At 38.7% G+C, this 18930-nt stretch overlaps 1 protein-coding gene across 10 annotated transcripts in view; it reads left to right on the plus strand.

The window, feature by feature from the left end:
• The window catches only part of DOCK3 (dedicator of cytokinesis 3), a 525841-nt gene that overhangs the window by 376518 nt on the left and 130393 nt on the right, over positions 1-18930 (plus strand). For all 10 annotated transcript variants that reach the window (XM_041761983.1, XM_041761990.1, XM_041761984.1 and 7 more), the window contains one exon: positions 16221-16302. In XM_041761983.1, coding sequence (XP_041617917.1) covers positions 16221-16302 — 82 coding nt within the window. The remainder of the gene's footprint in view (positions 1-16220; positions 16303-18930) is intronic.

The following is an 18930-nucleotide window of genomic DNA, read 5'->3' on the forward strand; positions in this document are numbered from 1 at the left end:
GATGTAAACCAGTGAGGAGAACAGGATCCTTTGGCACTATATTCTTGGAAGATTGCTTGTGCACACAGGCAATTAACATAACCCCTTTAAATCCATCTTCTGAGGGTACACAGAGCTTCTGAAACCTGTCTGATTACAAGTTGAGAACTCCCCTTCAAGGCATAAATAGCCCACCCTAGGAACAGGTCCTGTGCTATCTTAGTAGCTATGCCTTGGCATCCACATTATTCCATCTGTCTGTTCTGGCTCCACACTCTGATTCTGACCAGGGTGTGATCATCCATCACCAGTCTGTGGCTTTATCCCACTGCCCCTGAAGATAATTCAACCCACCCATGGTTCATCGCCAATCCCAGTTCTGCCTGAGATTCTCTCGCCTCACTCCTGTAAATCAGGACCTATCAAGATTCCTGGACTTGATCTCCAAAGTTTGTCCTTGCCCTTGTGTTAAACTCTGAACTCACACTCCTGCCAGAGCAAGCCTACCTATCTTAACTCCTCTGTGCCTTCATGTGCTCAACTATAAAATAGTATCTCGCCTTTTCTCCCCCATTGTAGTGTGTGTAGTTGACTGTTCTTTGCCATATCTTCTCACAGAAATATCAGTATCAGGTGATTCCTGGCCAAGAAACAAAATCAGAATCATCACATTCCCCAATGGATTTGGATGAAAATTGGTAATGAAATCAAGTATAACTCCAAGAGGAGACATTGGAGAACCACCAAGCGGGGACTATAAGGAATCACACATGAGATGGCACACATACTTATGCTGCGTGAAGGTCACTTGCTCGCATCATATCACTCTGTAAACATCACTACTACCTGAACAACAACATGTTTTATTGAGAAGATGGTTTTTCTGTTACTTTGCTGCTGCACCAGTAGGTTGGTTCAGTAATAAATATGTGAGACCTTTTGTTTGAAAAAACAAAATAGTAGTGTCTCCGTAATTAAAGTGACAATACAGTCCCTAGAACAAGGCCCTAGAAGATAGTAAATTTCAGTAAATATTCACAGTTATCATCTTTATTATACATGTTTAAGCTTTGCTCTTGAATCTAAACATCAGTGTTCTTTATATGCTTTAGCTGGGCTTGTGAAAGACAGGAAGGGCATATAAAGATTGGTTGTCACTGCAAAGATTCTTCCCACCACAGAGACCCTGCTTTTGCTAGGCACCTGGCAGGCAGTCTTCCCTAGGACTTAAGTAGCATGATCTTTGCCAGCTTTGCCTGGGTGACAGGATAGCAGAGAGATTCCATGATGCTAAGATATCATCAGAGCCCTATGGTGGCAGCAGGGCACATTCAGAATATTCATTTATTGCTGTGAAGCTCTTCAGAGCCTTTAAAGCAGGAAAAAAAGCTGTGTATGTACAGATAGGAGACTTCTGTGGGGAAAACTACCCTTTTATTATTTCTTATTTTGCTCTCAGCTACCTTGATATTTTAATTGTGTTGTCCTTAAAAACATAAAGTCATTAGAAGTCAAGATTTTATTAGGTAAATTTATTTTTATTTAGTAAGTCTCTGTAAGCTGTAAGCCTCTATGCTTGATTCTTTGAGGGCTGCAGGAGATACTGTCCCTGCTACTTTACAGATAAGGACGCTGGACTTAAAGGATATGTTAGAGAACCTCAGAACAACCCCTAGTGGTCTGGTCATTCATTAAAAGGACTTCTGGGATTCAGCATATAGCTGTATCCATAGCTTAGGTTTATTACAGTGACATAGTAAGGATACAGAGCTGGATCATAGGGGAGAAAAACACAGGCAAAGCTTAGAAGAATCCATGTGCAGGCTTACTTATGGTTTCTCCCTCACGTAAAGGGATCACACAGAGCACACTCTTCCAGCATTTGAAAGTGCAGCAATATCTGTGCGGTGTTTTCCCCTAGGAAGCCCATTAAAGACTCATTATCCCATGTTTATAGGGAGCTGTCACATAGGCACTCTTTGATTACCATGTACAGAATTCCCAGAAAGGAAGCCTATGTTCAGCATAAGCCATATTGCCCACAAAAACAGTCTAGGCACAGTGAGCCACCCTAACTGTTCTGTTTACTTCTTTAAGAAGTAAATTCCCAGATGTCAGCCAAAGGCTAACCTTGAAAGCATACCTTTCTAAGATAACAGCCTCAGCCCTGCTATGTTAACTCTTTTCTGCACAGAGAAGGTGTCACATATGTACACACCAGCTCTAATGCTAGCCTGTCACAGGCACAGCCATAAATGGTTAGATGTTAGTGGAGGACAGATGCTTTCTGACAGAGCCATAGAAGCCTTCATTACACTGCATGTTTGAGCTAGGCCTCAAAGCATAGGCAGAGTTTGAGCAGAAGAGGAAAGTGGAAAGATAGGATGTAGTGAAAAAAGAATGCTTTTTAGAGAAAGGCAAGCAGGTCCATCTGGCCTGAAACAAGGTATGTTGATAGAAGTAAAAGAATCTAGGGAGACAGAGGACAAATGCTAGAGGGTCTGGTCTGCCAGGTGGAAGCTTATGAGCTTCATCTGCAGAGCTGGAGCAGTACTGAAGATTTCTTTTTTAAGAAAAGAAGTCCTGGGCAGCCCAGGTGGCTTAGCGGTTTAGTGCCGCCTTCAGCACAGGGTGTGATCCTGGACACCCAGGATCGAGTCCCATGTCGGGCTCCCTGCATGGAACCTGCTTCTCTCTCTGACTGTGTCTCTGCCTCTGTGTGTGTGTGTGTCTCTCATGAATAAATAAATAAAATCTTTTAAAAAAAATACAGGGAGAGGAGCCCTGGCTGGTGCACGCACGCTCTCTCTCTCTCTCTCTCTTAAATAAGTGAAATCTTTTTTTTTTTTTAAAGGAAGTCCTGTATAGTTCAAGCTATGTTTGCAGAAGATGCATATAGGGGTGATGATACAGGTTGACCTGCCTAGAGATGGAAGGTTACTGAAGATACCTGGACTTGTTCCTAAAGGACCTGGGCTTCAGAATCTGCCCATTTATTTTTGGTCCACCTCACTCTATAGGAGTTACATACAAGACATGGGAAAGGTAAAGTCTGACTCTATATGTGCTTTAAAAGTACCCAGAGTAGCCTGGCTGATAGGCAAGAGTTAGCTAAGTCTGTCTTAACATGTGTAGTGAATTTGTGCTGCAGCATTCTAAATGCAGAAAAGAGATTATGTTTACTGAAAAATATTGTACACCCTACACTGATCAAAGTACTCAGAAGCTACCAAATCCCCATTCCAAGCCTGCACAAGTATCTGGCTGTCTTGGCCCAGCCACAAGCACAGGTAGAACAAATCTCTGACCTTAGTACACCTTCTTTCATGAAGCTACAAGGCTGCCTCTCTCTCAAGAAAAAGTTTGGAAAGGGCCAGAGGGCAGACCACATGGGACATGCTCACTGGCATTTCTTTATATTCTATAGGACTTCCTGGATTCTTGTCCCATATCCTTGGCTATTGACGTCTCAGACTGTCTCACTTTGGCCATATGCTCCTGGCTCACAGAATTTTGGCCTAGCCCATCCGTGCAGACCACTCCTTATCTATGCTTTGGTTGCTAGGTTTTCAGAGGTCAACTTACCTCTCACATGCCCATTTCTAAGCTTTAGGAACTAAGAATGTCTGCACCTAGGGAGTGTCATTCCTAAATCTGGCCTCTGAACACCTTTCCTCCAACCCTCAAACCCTGCCTATGCAGACTGGCTCTAGTGTTGCTAGCATTATAATTTTGTACCTTGGAATAGTGCTGCTATGCAGTACAGAGTCTTTTGTCCCACTGACCCCCCCCCCCCCACAGACCCTATAGAACTTAACAGAATGATAGAAATGTTCTATGTATGGCAGAACATTATGGTGTGCATGGTAGCCACTAGTTTCACATAGCTATTTAACACTGACCAAGAACTGAGTTTCTAATTATATTTAATTTTAATTAAGTTTAAATACCAGTAACTGCATGCAGCTAGTGGCTACCATATTGTGTACAGCACAGCATAGAACCTGGTAGGCTGAGTGATCTCCTGAACTGGTTGTGAAGGATCATGGCAGAAAGGGTGGGTAGATTGAGTCTGTGGGCATGGAATATCAAGAGGAGGGGAAAACATGAAGCAAAATAGTAAAATTAAGAACAAGAAAATCCTTTTTTAGTCTCAGATGTATACATTTGTATACATTTATAGGTATGTAATATTTAGAGATGTGTAGTTACTTTCAAATTGATTTATTGCTTTTTGATCAATGTTCTTATTTTCATCATTTAAATATATATCAAGAAAGACAATGGGAATGAGTACAGGCTTTGGAGAATCCAGACGCGAGTAGAAATCTTGTCTCTATACCTTATTAGCTATGTTACTATAATATTATTTTTAAAATAATATCACTGGGGGGGCCTGCATGGCTCAGTTGATTAAGCACCAGACTCCATTTCAGCTCAGGTTGTTGTGAGATCAAGCCCTGCTTTCACCTCCACACTCAGCAGGGAGTCTGCTGGAGATTCTCTTTCTCCCTCTGCCCCTCCCCTGGTCTTCTCCTCTAATAAATAAATCTTTTTTAAAAATGATATCACTTTGGGTTCCACGAGGAACCCAGCACGCCTGCCTCAGTGGTGGCCATCCCCAATGAACATTTACTGAATCTGGTGGGGATCGGTTCCTGCAGGCACCCCAGTGAGCTACAGGGACACAAACAGGTGAGGAGAAAAGCTTGGGAAGGAAGAAAGTACACACTCATGTGGTAGCTGGTGGGTCTTATTTTGTTACAAGCACAGATGAGCCTATCTGAGTGAGGGTCATGAAATAAGAAGTGAAAAAAAAAAATCAAAGACCGCAATTTATGCACACCTTCACCACATTAAAATCATATAAAATCTACAGTACATGTAATGATGGACAATTGTGACTGCAACTGCACATTTTGAAATGAACTGAGATAATAAAGCAGATATATGTATCAAAAAATGACATCACTAATTGTCCCATATTAAGAAAGAATAAAAAAGAATTTGACATAGTTACAATGAACATTGTTCCTATATTTTAAACTTCCTGGAAAAAAATTAGAGTTTTTAAATACTTTCAGTTTTAGTACTTAGGAAATCTTTATTTGCTGTTGTTCCTTGAGATTATTTCTGGGCTTCTCAGTGTTATTCTTTAAAAGCTTAGAAAATAAAAAAAAAAAAAAAAAGCTTAGAAAATGTCTAGTAAAATGTCTGATGGATTTAAATATTCATTGGGCTTTCAAGTTGGCTCAGTTTTCTAGCTTCCACTCAGAAAACAATCAAGATTTTTCTGTTTCTCCTGTGTATATTTATTTTGGTTTCTGTAAGCTCTGCTATTCCCATCAGGATTCCCTCTTGACATATAATATATTAAACAGCAAAAGTCTCATTGAAGCATAGAAACAACAGCAGAAATAGTGACAAGAACAAGCTAATAAATATAAATAACGTATATTGTGGTATCCTTAGAGGACTTATGTAGTTACAATATCCCAAATCTGTAGCAGAGACAGAGAGAGAGAGAGAGAGTTATAGCAGACCATGTAAAACCTCAGGCAAATGCTATGATTTTGCTTCCATCTGTGAATATATATTCTTCTTACTCTATGTCATGCCAAACAGAAAAACGTGTAGTGAGTAAAGGAATGAAATTTAAGAGACAAAAATGTTTATATTCTGAACAAAGAACTGGAAAGCACAGAACAAAATATTATCAATATAAATATAGGTGACAAGGGAGAAAGGGAGCTGGGTCAGGAAGATACTCTTTCCAATGAAAACTTGGAGTACTCCTGCCAGGTTCCTGCATATCATATGAGGTAATGTATAAAAAAATGCTGATAAATTTTATAAAGTGTAGTACACGCGTTGATAATTGCTGTCATCCTGTTCAAAACCTTAGTGTGTGTTTCATTTACATTATGCTGTATAGAAATTTCCAGAGCATAACTGTGAAGACTGAAAAGTTTCATGCACTGAATTCCTGGAGAGAGTGATGTTTGCTCAAAGTTTGTTTTACTTGCAGTCAGAACCTACTAGTGAAAGAGTGAATTTTTCTAGTTAGTAGAATACCCATTAGGAAACACCATGATTGGACTATGTTGGGTATGATCTTTCATAAAAGACAGTCATTTTTCTGTATTACTGCCAAGACAGTTTTTACATGAAGCCTTAGTATGTAAGCACACTTTAGCATTTATTTGAGTCTTTCCAGTTTGCATAGTAAATACATTGGGAAACATTGTAATAAATAAATAGAAAGACATTAGATTTGCTCTTAAGTGCTTTATTTTTCTATGATAGTGCTTGGCCATATATTTAAGTACAGTCAGATAAATTATGAAGTACCATTCTTTCTATACACTTGATGAATGTGTTCTTAGAGAAATTGTCTTTTTCAGCCTTCATTAAATTATTTGTTTAGCATTCTTTCTGAACTACTAAGTCTGAGTTACTCTTAAGAAGTTCCAAAGGACCTATCTATGAAGGGTGCATTTGTCTATGCCAGACAAAAGAGCTGTCCTTGAATACAGAGAAGCAAACCACTGTTCTAACATTGCTTATTTGGCATCAAGGGCTAATATGATTATTTTCCTATAACACTTCAGACTGCTTTACCTACAGCTAAGAACTCTAAAGGTGTGATACTTCTTTAGACCCCATAGATGTAATTAGCAAAACACAAAAGGCAGGGTCATTCCCTCTGCCCAACTTCGCCACATGGATATACACTTTTCTTAGAAGCATTTTGACTTGAATGTTGAAGATGACAAAGATGAACTGACTCAGCATTGTGCTGTCCTGTCAGCAAAACTTCACCCTCATTGCACCCCCATTTACTCATATATGTGCTTTTTGTTGTTAGAATTGGGAGCTTGATCCTGGAGTGAGAGCGTAAATCATTAGAGTAAAAAACTGTAGCTTCCCACATAACTGATCATTAAGCTACCATTTAGTTTGATTTCATGAGAAGTACATGATTTCTAAAGACCCTCTAGGGGCTGTATAATTAGAAAAATACTATTCAAGAATAGTGATAATAGGTTTACTATTATCACATATTGGAGAATATGTGATAACAGGTTTACTCCTGTGTCTCTTTTGCTTCAGAGAAAATGAAAAGAATCTGTTTCCTGGGATTGTTTGTCATTCAAGTCTCTGCTTGTTCCAAATCAGGCAAACCATTGTTCCCATCACCTCTCAGTCTCCTGGATGGGAGTGCCATAAACTTCAAACAGACTAAGTGTCACCAGCAGAACTGGGATGAGAGTTTAGCATAAATTTTCTTTTTTTTTTACATTAAATATATATACTTATTTATATATATATATTAAAATCCTCTTCATAAACCAATATATAGATTCAGTGAAATCTCAATCAAAATTCTTTTTTAATAATAAATTTATTTTTTATTGGTGTTCAATTTGCCAACATACAGAATAACACCCAGTGCTCATCCCGTCAAGTGCCCCCCTCAGTGCCCGTCACCCATTCACCCACCCCCCGCCCTCCTCCCCTTCCACCACCCCTAGTTCGTATAATTTTCTAATCAAATGGGTTAAGTGTCCCCTGTAGGTAATAGGGATTATGGGGTTAGCTGGATTTCCTTCAGGCAGCACCTCTGGGAGCCCATGTGACACACACATTCACTGTGTATTTCATGGGCAAGCATTACCCATGGAATCCCTCTCCCGCTCCCGCACCACTTTTTTTTTCCAATGCTCATTTCACAGGATGAAATACAGATAAAGTATGGGCTTTGAAGTCAAACAGATTCAGATTATAATTCCAGCTTCACTGTTCTCTCTCTACTTTCTGATCTCACACCAGGAACTTTGCACCTCTGTCTCTGTTTCTTCAGAGATTAAATATCTGTTATGAGGATTAAATACAATTAGGCTAGAAAAGAAACAGTTTAAACAATGCCTGGTACAGGGGCACTGGGTGGCTCAGGTGGTTAAGTGTCTGCCCTTGGGCTCAGGTCATGATCCCAGGATCGTGGGATGGAGCCCTGCATTGGGCTCCCTGCTCAGCGAGGAGTCTGCTTCTACTTCTCTCTCTGCCCCTCCCTTGTTCATGTTGCACACTCTCTCTCTCAAATAAAATCTTTAAAAAACAACAATGCCCAGCATATAAAAGATAGTAAGTGGCTGCTGTTGCATGTTGCTATAGCAAATTGATGGGTATCCAGAGCTTCATCTCCCACCCATGTCTTTTCCCCTGAACTTCAGACTTGGGCTTTGATCCTCCTGTTTCTTTTTCACCTGCGTATTCTACGGAGACTTCAAATTCAACATACATGTCTGAACTTTTTATCTTCCCTGGTTACTACCACATCCAGTCAACTACTGCATGTGGTCAGTTTGTATCTTACATCCATTCTCCTCTCTTCTGTTCCCAAACTGCATCATAGCTTTCTGGGGCTACTCTAGTTGTCTTCAGAGTATTTTCTACGTTCATCTTGCTTTCAACTTTGTGGCCCAAGTGATCATTCTAAGAACTTAAGATGGTCAACACTGCTTCTCATAGGTGAACTTCCTGGGCCTCTCTAGGGCGTAATGGGGATTTTCCAAACTTGCTAATCCTAAAAACTGAGACTTTTTTTAAAATGCAGATTTTTGCACTCTCTCCAGAAATCTGAGTCCTTTCCTATAAAATTCTTTTTTTAATAAAGATTTTATTTATTTATTCCTGAGAGACAGAGAGAGAGAGAGGCAGAGACACACACAGAGGGAGAAGCAGGCTCCTCTCAAGGAGTCCGATGTGAGACTCGATTCCAGAACTCAGGGATCACACCCTGAGCCAAAGGCAGACACTCAACTGCTGAGCCACCCAGGCATCCTCCTATAAAGATTCCGATCCAGAAAACATGGGACGGAGTCCAGGAATCTGTATTTAAATAAGTTGCCAGCTACTTCTGATAATAGCCAAGTTTGGAGAACACTCACATACAAGTCCACTTTGAATTTGTCCACTCTGTGTTGCATAGCATCCTTGACCACTCCTCAGATCTCCAGTGCCCTCCTAACTCATGATTGAATCCTTCTCACCATCAAGCTGCCTCAGACCTTTGAGAATCTGCGCTTGGAGCACTCTCCTAGAATCCCCTTCTTTTCATCTCTAACTACATCTTACCAAATACTGAAAGCCTAGCAATATTGCAAGAATACTTTACAGTATCTCATTTGGGCAGCCTATCCCTATCCCAATAGAATTTGTCAGTAGCCCCTTTCTGTGTAATTCTAGCATTTTCACATTGTGTTGTAATTTTGGGTTTATGTGTGTCTGTCTCCCAGTAGACTCAAAATCTTGGGGATAGGGAGGCACCACTCATTTCTCTATTCCCAGTATCCATCTCAGTTTCTGGAATATGGTAGAGGCTCATGAATGCCTGTTGAAATGAATGAAAAGGAGGGAAGAAGGCTGGAACTAATCCTTGAATTTTACTAAGTTACAAAAGTATTCTTTGGAGCCCTGAAGTGTCTCAGGGCAGGTGGTGGTTAGGAGAGAGGCCTAAATTGGGAGGATTCTTTCCCTCACCCCCAGCCTTTCCTCTCTTTGAGCTAAAGTAGCCATCTTTATCAATTTTGCATATATTGAACAGTGTAAGGTTTTATTGAAAATAAAAAGCTGATACTAAAAATAAATTTGAAAGCCACAGTACTGGTTTACCTTTATGAAACCCCTTTATGCATTTCTGCTCTTGTGCTTCAGAATGAAGTGGGAAAACTTGAAGAACTTGAAAAATAAAGCCAAATGTGATCTAAATTGGAAAATGAATCTGTGAGGAAATACTAGAGATTTTTTAATCTGTTTGATTGTGCTATGTATTATGGCCTTGGGGCTACTTGTCTGTTTTTAAGCACCTGGGAGGTTATCAGGAAAGAGATGTTAAGTAGTTGCTATCCATCTCCACAGAGAACCAAATGAGAAACATGAAGATTAAATTGAAAGTTGAGAGAATTCCTCTGAACTTATACATGCTTGTATTTCCAAAACAGAGTCTTCAAGAAATATCCTTCCTAAGTATCAGAGACTCTCTGCCTCAACAAAGTCTGGCATCTTATTGGTGGCCACTGAACATTTGCTGTAGGGATGCATGAATTCCTATTGACAGAGATGTGTATGAGTGTGTGAATTAGAACTTTCATAAAATCAAGTCATCTTAAAATTGAAACACTCTGTTAGACTTGCCACAGATTCAAATAACTTCATATACTCTTCATGCATAGCTCATCATAAAGACAACAAAATGTGGAACAGTTCTCTTATTATGTTGCTTATTGAAAAGTAAGAATTTAATACCATCTCTTTTTTCTTTTGAAAGAATTGGAGTTTTCTTACCCATATTTCTTACCAAAGAGGAAAATTGACCTGTTGCTCTCATATAGGTGATGTTCCTAAAATCTCATTAATAAATTTTACTCTCTTGGCTACAGTTCCTTTCAGACCTTTGGGAAATGTGAATGGTTGCTGTAGCTCTCATTGGCAAGTAGATTTGATCAGCATTTATCAAACTTTGTACAGACTCTATTGCCTTACATAAAAGCAGCTTGTGGAGACAAATGTCATCTGTCCCATTGATATTAAAACATATAGTATTTTAAGCCTCTGAAAAGTCCTAGAGGATAGAAAACTGTTTAACCATGTTTAATGCAGATTTTCCCACTTTTTTTGGTCAGGGGAGGGCCACTTCAGGAAACATTGGATAGATATTTGCCTTCAAATAGTGTGAATGTTAACAGAAAGCATTATTTGTTTATCATTCCCATTGGAAAAGCTAGCAAAATAGGAAATAACTAGATGTATATCCTCAGCCCTATGAAATGAAAAAAAAAAAGTTATTTTCAGTTTCACAAATTGTGAAGAAGGCCAGGCAAAACCAGAAGCATGAAAGGCTCTAGGACATGTGAAGGTCCTGTGGGCACTGTGAGAACTGAGGGGTCTCCTCTCACTGTTGAGAAAGAGAAGTTCTTGGGTTCTGATAGGGCCAGCAACCCTGTCCACTCAGGAATTTGCTTTATGTACCCTTTTTCTTTGGACCAGAGCTTGATGTAGCCCCTCCAAATCATATACCCTTCTGTGGATGTCCAGCAGCTCGAACAACAGCCTGCTTTGTAGATGTCTGTCCTTGAGCGGTTGGTAATGTGATAGAGCAGTTGCAGGTGTTCCTTCAACAAAGAGTGCAGAAGTAATGATAACTTCTCTTGAGAAGACATAAACTTCCAATGTTTTTCTATTCGTGTATCAAGTTAAGAGCTAACTGGGTGATTGTTAAATGCAAATATACATGTTAGGATAGATCCAGTACAGTAACAGAAAGATGTTACTCTGATGTTCTTATCTCCTGTTCCTCTGATAAACCTCAACTTTCCATTACTAAAACTACTAACTTATGTGTATCTACACGTGTTGTTTCCTCCTCCATTCTTTCCTTGATTCTCTCAGTTTTCCCAAGGAGGTGGGAACTACCTTTTCCTTTGTCAGTTATTTTCTCTTTCCTCTGTCTTTAGGACTTCACCATCTACAAACATTGTCCTATTAAAAGCAAATGTTGGGATCCCTGGGTGGCGCAGCGGTTTGGCGCCTGCCTTTGGCCCAGGGCGTGATCTTGGAGACCCGGGATCGAATCCCGCGTCGGGCTCCCGGTGCATGGAGCCTGCTTCTCCCTCTGCCTGTGTCTCTGCCTCTCTCTCTCTCTCTCTGTGACTATCATAAATAAATAAAAATTTAAAAAAAAAGCAAATGTTCTTCAGTGTACCCCATCTTTTTTTGAAGTCAGGTTGTTGAACTGTAATTTACATATAGTAAAATTTGCTCTTTTTAATACATAGTTTGGTGAGTTTTAACACATTTATAGTTGTGAAACCACCCAGAAAGTTCCTTCATGCACCTTTGCAGTCATTCTCTGCCCTCCTTCCTCAGGCCTGACAACTCCTGATCTAGTTTCCTTCCTTATAGTTTACACCTATTCCGGATTATAATATAAGTGGAGACATACAGTATATGGTCTTTTGTGACTGATTGGATTCTTTCACTTAGCTTATGTTTTTGAGATTCATCCATATTATTATACATCTCAGTAGTTCTTTTATTGTGAAGGAATATTCCATTGTATGGAGATTCCATTATTTGGATTGTCCATTCATCTTATGGCTATTCTGGTGATCTGACTGTTGTGATAAAGCTGGTATTATGTCCTCTGTGTGGACATAGTTTTCATTTCTCCTGAGTAAATACCTAGGAGTAGAATGATTTGATCATATAATAAGTCTAAGTTTAACTTTATAAGAAACTGTCAGACTGTTTTCTAAACTGGCTATACCATTTTGCCTTCCCCTCAACAGTTTATGAGAGGTCTAGTTGCTCTACATTCTCACCAACCCTTGGCATACTTCATCTTTAGTTTAGCCATTGTCATAGGTGTGTAGAGGTATCTCACTATGCTTTTAATTTGCATTTCTCTAATGATTAATGTTTTCTTGAGCTTATTTGCCATCCCTGTATGTTCTTTGGTGAAAGATCTACTCAGATCTTTTGTCCACTTTTTTTTTTTTTTTTTTTTTTTTTATTTTATTTTTTATTTTTTTTAATTAACTTTTATTGGTGTTTAATTTACCAACATACAGAAAAACACCCAGTGCTCATCCCGTCAAGTGTCCACCTCAGTGCCCGTCACCCATTCCCCTCCAACACCCGCCCTCCTCCCCTTCCACCACCCCTAGTTCGTTTCCCAGAGTTAGGAGTCTTCATGTTCTGTCTCCCTTCCTGATATTTCCCAACATTTCTTTTCCCTTCCTTTATATTCCCTTTCACTATTATTCATATTCCCCAAATGAATGAGAACATACACTGTTTGTCCTTCTCCGATTGACTTATTTCACTCAGCATAATACCCTCCAGTTCCATCCACGTTGAAGCAAATGGTGGGTATTTGTCGTTTCTAATTGCTGAGTAATATTCCATTGTATACATAAACCACATCTTCTTTATCCATTCATCTTTCGATGGACACCGAGACTCCTTCCACAGTTTGGCTATTGTGGCCATTGCTGATAGAAACATCGGGGTGCAGGTGTCCCGACGTTTCATTGCATCTGAATCTTTGGGGTAAATCCCCAACAGTGCAATTGCTGGGTCGTAGGGCAGGTCTATTTTTAACTCTTTGAGGAACCTCCACACAGTTTTCCAGAGTGGCTGCACCAGTTCACATTCCCACCAACAGTGTAAGAGGGTTCCCTTTTCTCCGCATCCTCTCCAACATTTGTTGTTTCCTGCCTTGTTAATTTTCCCCATTCTCACTGGTGTGAGGTGGTATCTCATTGTGGTTTTGATTTGTATTTCCCTGATGGCAAGTGATGCAGAGCATTTTCTCATGTGCATGTTGGCCATGTCCATGTCTTCCTCTGTGAGATTTCTCTTCATGTCTTTTGCCCATTTCATGATTGGATTGTTTGTTTCTTTGGTGTTGAGTTTAATAAGTTCTTTATAGATTTTGGAAACTAGCCCTTTATCTGATATGTCATTTGCAAATATCTTCTCCCATTCTGTAGGTTGTCTTTTAGTTTTGTTGACTGTATCCTTTGCTGTGCAAAAGCTTCTTATCTTGATGAAGTCCCAATAGTTCATTTTTGCTTTTGTTTCTTTTGCCTTCGTGGATGTATCTTGCAAGAAGTTACTGTGGCCAAGTTCAAAAAGGGTGTTGCCTGTGTTCTCCTCTAGGATTTTGATGGAATCTTGTCTCACATTTAGATCTCTCATCCATTTTGAGTTTATCTTTGTGTATGGTGAAAGAGAGTGGTCCAGTTTCATTCTTCTGCATGTGGATGTCCAATTTTCCCAGCACCATTTATTGAAGAGACTGTCTTTCTTCCAATGGATAGTCTTTCCTCCTTTATCGAATATTAGATGGCCGTACATTTCAGGGTCCAGTTCTGGGTTCTCTATTCTGTTCCATTGATCTATGTGTCTGTTTTTTTGTCCACTTTTAAATTGAGTTGTTACTTATAAAGAACTCTCAGAACTCCATAATATGTTCTTAATACGGTCCTTTCTTAGATGAGTTTTTATAAATATTTTCTCAGTTGATAGCTTGTCTTTGCACTTTAACAGTGTCTTTTCAAGAGAAGATGGTTTTAATTCTGGAAAAGTTCAGTTTATCATTTTGTTGTGATTCATGATACTCAATAATCTGAGATCACAAAGATTTTTCTCTTTTATGCTAAATATGGAAATACAAATATGAATAATATATACAAAGGTACTTGTCTTCATTTTCTTCTGTGTTTTCTTATAATTTTAGAGTTTTAGCTGTTATATTTATGTCTGTGATCCATTCAAGTTAATCTTTTATAGGCAAGGATCAAGGCAAACTAAATCAAAGATTTAGTTTTTTTCATATGGATTGTTGAGTACTATTTGTTGAAATTTCTCTGCTGTGTTGAAATTATTGACAACTAATTAAATATAAACATATGTGTTATCCCACATGTTAATAAAGACCTCCCTCAACCCAATGTACCTATTCAAATATAAGTTCATCACTTTAACCTTTCCATAGCCATTTATTAAAGAGTAGTCTAGACTCATTGTTTCTACCTCCTTACTTCTTATTCCTCACACTGGGCTGTTTCTACCATCCCACTCAAACAGTTATTGCAAGAATCACAGTAGTCTCTGTTCTGAACAGCTAGAGGGACGCTCTTGTGCTTATCTCATGTGATTCTCACTGGCCTTGGACCTCACTGACCCCTCCCTCCTCTTTCAGACATTTTCTTCCCTTGACTAGCATAGCATCCCACCTCCTCTTCATTTTTCTTGTTTTCCTATTTGTCCCTGTGTCTACTTTGCTAGTTCTACTTCTTTCTTCCTAAATATCAACGTCCCTCAGGATTCAGACCAAAGCCCTTTTTCCTGCTCCTTCTATGCGCATTCTCTCTTTGTTGCCATCCAACCTTCTGGCTGAAAAAAATCTCATTTGTATCTGGCCCAGATATTTTCTGAGCTTCATTTCTGTATATGTCTACCAGAATGACAAGCTCTATGAAGAAAAGTACCTTGTATGTATCCTGTCAACATTTGTATTCCCATGTTTAGCACCAGAACATAGTAACTATTTGACTAAATGAACAAATGAATACATGAACAAAGTATGCAACCTGTGAAATTGATATTATATCTTATAATTCTAAGACAATATTTTAATATTGACCTTTTCACTGATACCACATATATGTGGTGAGTAGGCACAGGAGAAGTAAATTACTTTTAGAATCACATACCTGGTCTTTGCCATGGCTCAGTTTTCTTGTTGCAGTTGATGGGGAAGCCTTGGGATGAAGAGATGGGAAATTGGGAAATCCTAAGAAGGAGCAGGCAGGAGTAAGAGAATGAGGAGACACCTCTGCAGATGTCATAAACACTGTATCTCAGGTTTTTAATCCAATAATTTACTTCAGGAATTAACCTGTGTTGTTTATGCAATAAAATATTTTAATGGCCCTATTAAATTCTGATTGCAACTTTAGTTATTTTTATTTTTTTTTTATTTATTTGAGAGAGAGAGCATGAGCAGAGGGAAGGAGCAGAGGGAGAGGGAAAAGCAGACTTCCCACTGAGCAGGAAGCCCAATGTGGGGCTCTACCCCAGGATCCTGAGATCATGACCTGAGCCAAAGGCAGATGCTTAACCTACTAAGCGACCCAGGCACCTTGCAGCTTTAGTTATAATACATTATTTCTCTTTGACTTTTTGCCCAAATTTTGTAAGCCCCTGTAACATTTTTTTCTTAGTCCTGAAATTATTCTTAAGAGATGTAAATTGGATAATATAGATTCTTTTGGCTCAAGTATGATGGATATTTTTATGATTTGAGTGTTCACATCAGAGAATGTATATGCTTGTTATGGGCTTAGTATTATGACTAGAGCTTTGGAGGTATTTGGAGAAAAAAATAGAAGATACAATCTTCATTGCTCCCCTCAGGGAACACACACCTTTAGGGAGATAAGAGCCACTACCAGCAAATAAATAGCAACAGCTGTTAGGCAGTTTGTAGTGTCCATTGCATGCTGCTTGGCAAGAAAAATAGTGTCCTGCCATTAGATATGTACTTTTGGCCTTGCCTGTCATGATGAGCTGTTCTGAAAGTGTTTAGGGCTTCTCTATAAATGCCCTTTTTGTTTGTTCTGGAGCATGTGGTCCCTTACATTTTTCTGTCTCTCTCTCCTACATTTCAGTGAGCGGTTTCTGGTGAGACTGAACAAGAATGGTGGGCCAAGGAACCCAGAGAAGATAGAACGAATGTGTGCCCTTTTTACAGTATGTGCAAATTCTCTTTCCCTTCTCTGCTGTTGACTCTAACCAGGGGTCTGCTATGTGGATATTGTCACCCTGGAAACGAGCATTTATTCTTACCTCCCCACACACTGGGGAGATTAGTAGGACTTGATTTATGCTTCTATCAAGTTTTAATGAAATATTTAAAGAAAACTGAAATCAGCTATAGTTTTAACTGAATTCTTCATTAAAGAAATATAATCAAGACCTTTTATTAATGTAGATTTTAGAAGCTATTTAATATAATAGACGAAATCTGAAAGAAGTCTTTCTTACTATTCTTATTCAAGGCCACTGGGAATTTCTCTGATGTAGAAGTATAATTTTCTAAAGACATCAACCAAATTTACAGTTCTGCAGTTTTTTAGTGAATGCATATAGAGAGAGACAAACTAAGTAGTTCTCTCTCACATATCAGATGAAGGATCTTTTCCTCTGATCTGTAGTTTCATTTTTTCTGAATAACCATGCTGTCATTCATGGTCTCCAGGATCACACACTCATCAGTTCAAAGAAGACATAGTAATCTGCTTCTGGAAGGTGCTCAGCCTCACAATACCACATTGCCTTGTGTATTCTTCAGGTTGATTCTGACTTACTAAATGTTTTTTATTTAGTTAAAAAAAAAACTAGTGTGCAGCTTTGTTTATTTCAGTTAATTTATTTGCTGAAGGAGAAAACAAGACTGTGCTACAATTTTAAACAAGTTTTGATTGTCGTGGAGTCTTTGATTTGCTTCAGTGATACTGAGATACACTAAGACCCATTAACACTGGGAGGTGTGATAATCTCACAGTGCCACTGCCCTGGTATGGGGTGCATGATTGATGGCTGACAGTCAGGTGTCTCAGAGCTTACAGTGTACCTCTTTTTTTTTTACAGTGTACCTCTTAAACATAAATGTGATTACCTAGGCACCTGATATGTGACTTTCTCTGGAAGATAAAATTGGATTTTTTTTGTTCATTTACTACAACTTTATTTTTCAAAACCTCAAAACAATGTTACTATAGAATCAGAAGCCACTTTCACAGGGATAGCTTCTATTGAAAATGCTCCAGATATACAGAAGCATTTATAAGTCTAGTTAAGCTAAAGTGATTTTTTTTTACCCATCTTTGAGCTCAGCATTCAGACCTCAGGAGATAATTCAAGAAGAAAGAAAAGATGAAGCAGACCTATGAAGATAGTTAAGGGAGTTGAGATGGTATAGTCTGGGAGAAGCAACACTGTTTCTTCAGTAGGAAAAAAAGCAAGGGAAAAAGTACAAGTTGCAGTTAATGGGGATTTAGATTAAAATATTGGGAGAGAACTTCTGAAGTGAAAGTGTCTAAACATGGAGGAGGTCCTTTGGGGCCACCTTTCTGAAACAGAAATAGAAAGAAATGAGACAACCATCTGTCTAGAATGCCTCAGTGACTTTAGGAGGTTTTTCTAGATCCTTTCTCTGATATTATTTTGGTAAAGCAGCAAAAGAAATCGCTGATTCCTTGTCCTTTGGCATTATGAGAACAGAACTGTGTGCTTGTGCTATCCTTGACTAGGAGTGCAGTCCTTTTCTCTTGAAAAATGAACTTAATTATGATGATATTTGAATGTAATTACAGTAAATAAAAATTCTCATTTTGTAGCATTTTAATTATCTGTATGGGCCCAGAGGCATAAGTTGTAGCTCTGACTTTATAAATCAAAGATGCGTATAACATTCATGTTGTGCTCCTATCTGCCACAATGGGAAGACACAAGGCTGCTAAAAATACCACTTCTATAGTTCCCTTTGCAGTGTACAGCCCTTTTTTAAGATCCCAAAGAATGATTTGAGAGATTTTTACAAAGCACATGAAATTTTTGAACAAGATTGTCTTAGCCAGGATTTTCATGTTTTGCTTTAAGCTATATGAAATAATAATTTTGATGGAACCTATTTTTCATCTAAGACTTGAGTTCCTCCCGTGCGCTAAAGGAGTTTTCCAGATTGACGTATTTTCTACAAAATGTGAGAGTAATACAGGAAAATGCAGCCACAGCTGTGGTCAGTGCCAACCTGTTAGTTTACCTTAGCATCAAGAAGAGGTAACCCTGACAAACTGAGCAGTTTTGCAGGATTACTCAAGCAGACTTCAGAGCCACATTGCAGACCATCACATTATTTATGGCTCAGCCTTGTTTTCTGTAAAATCTGGTGGGTTTTGTTTTTTTTTACCTTGTTAGAGTTCAGAGCTCCCTATCAAGGAAGAAGGAAGAATTGTATCTAGAAGGAGGTGTTTCATATTTATGTGGATGTCTAATACTGTGATTTCCTAACTTTCTTGATAAACAATGGCTATGTGTATGAGCATGTGAGAGCATGTCTGTGAACTTACTTCTTATTAGATATCCAGTGCATCACATACAATGCCTGGCAAATACTAAGACTTCAGTAATGATTTGTTACATAAGTAAATGAATATGTTTATTTTTTATTATATTTGAATGACCAACTCAGAAAATAAACTTGTGCTGTTTTCCCTGCATTCATTGGCATTGTATTTTCTATATTTATTCGTATCTTCTGCTTCTTCTATAGCATAAGTATGAATAAATTGGCTTTGTTTTATATTTGTAAATCCT

This window comes from Vulpes lagopus, chromosome 7 (assembly GCF_018345385.1).
Source record: "Vulpes lagopus strain Blue_001 chromosome 7, ASM1834538v1, whole genome shotgun sequence".
Lineage (NCBI taxonomy): Eukaryota > Metazoa > Chordata > Mammalia > Carnivora > Canidae > Vulpes > Vulpes lagopus.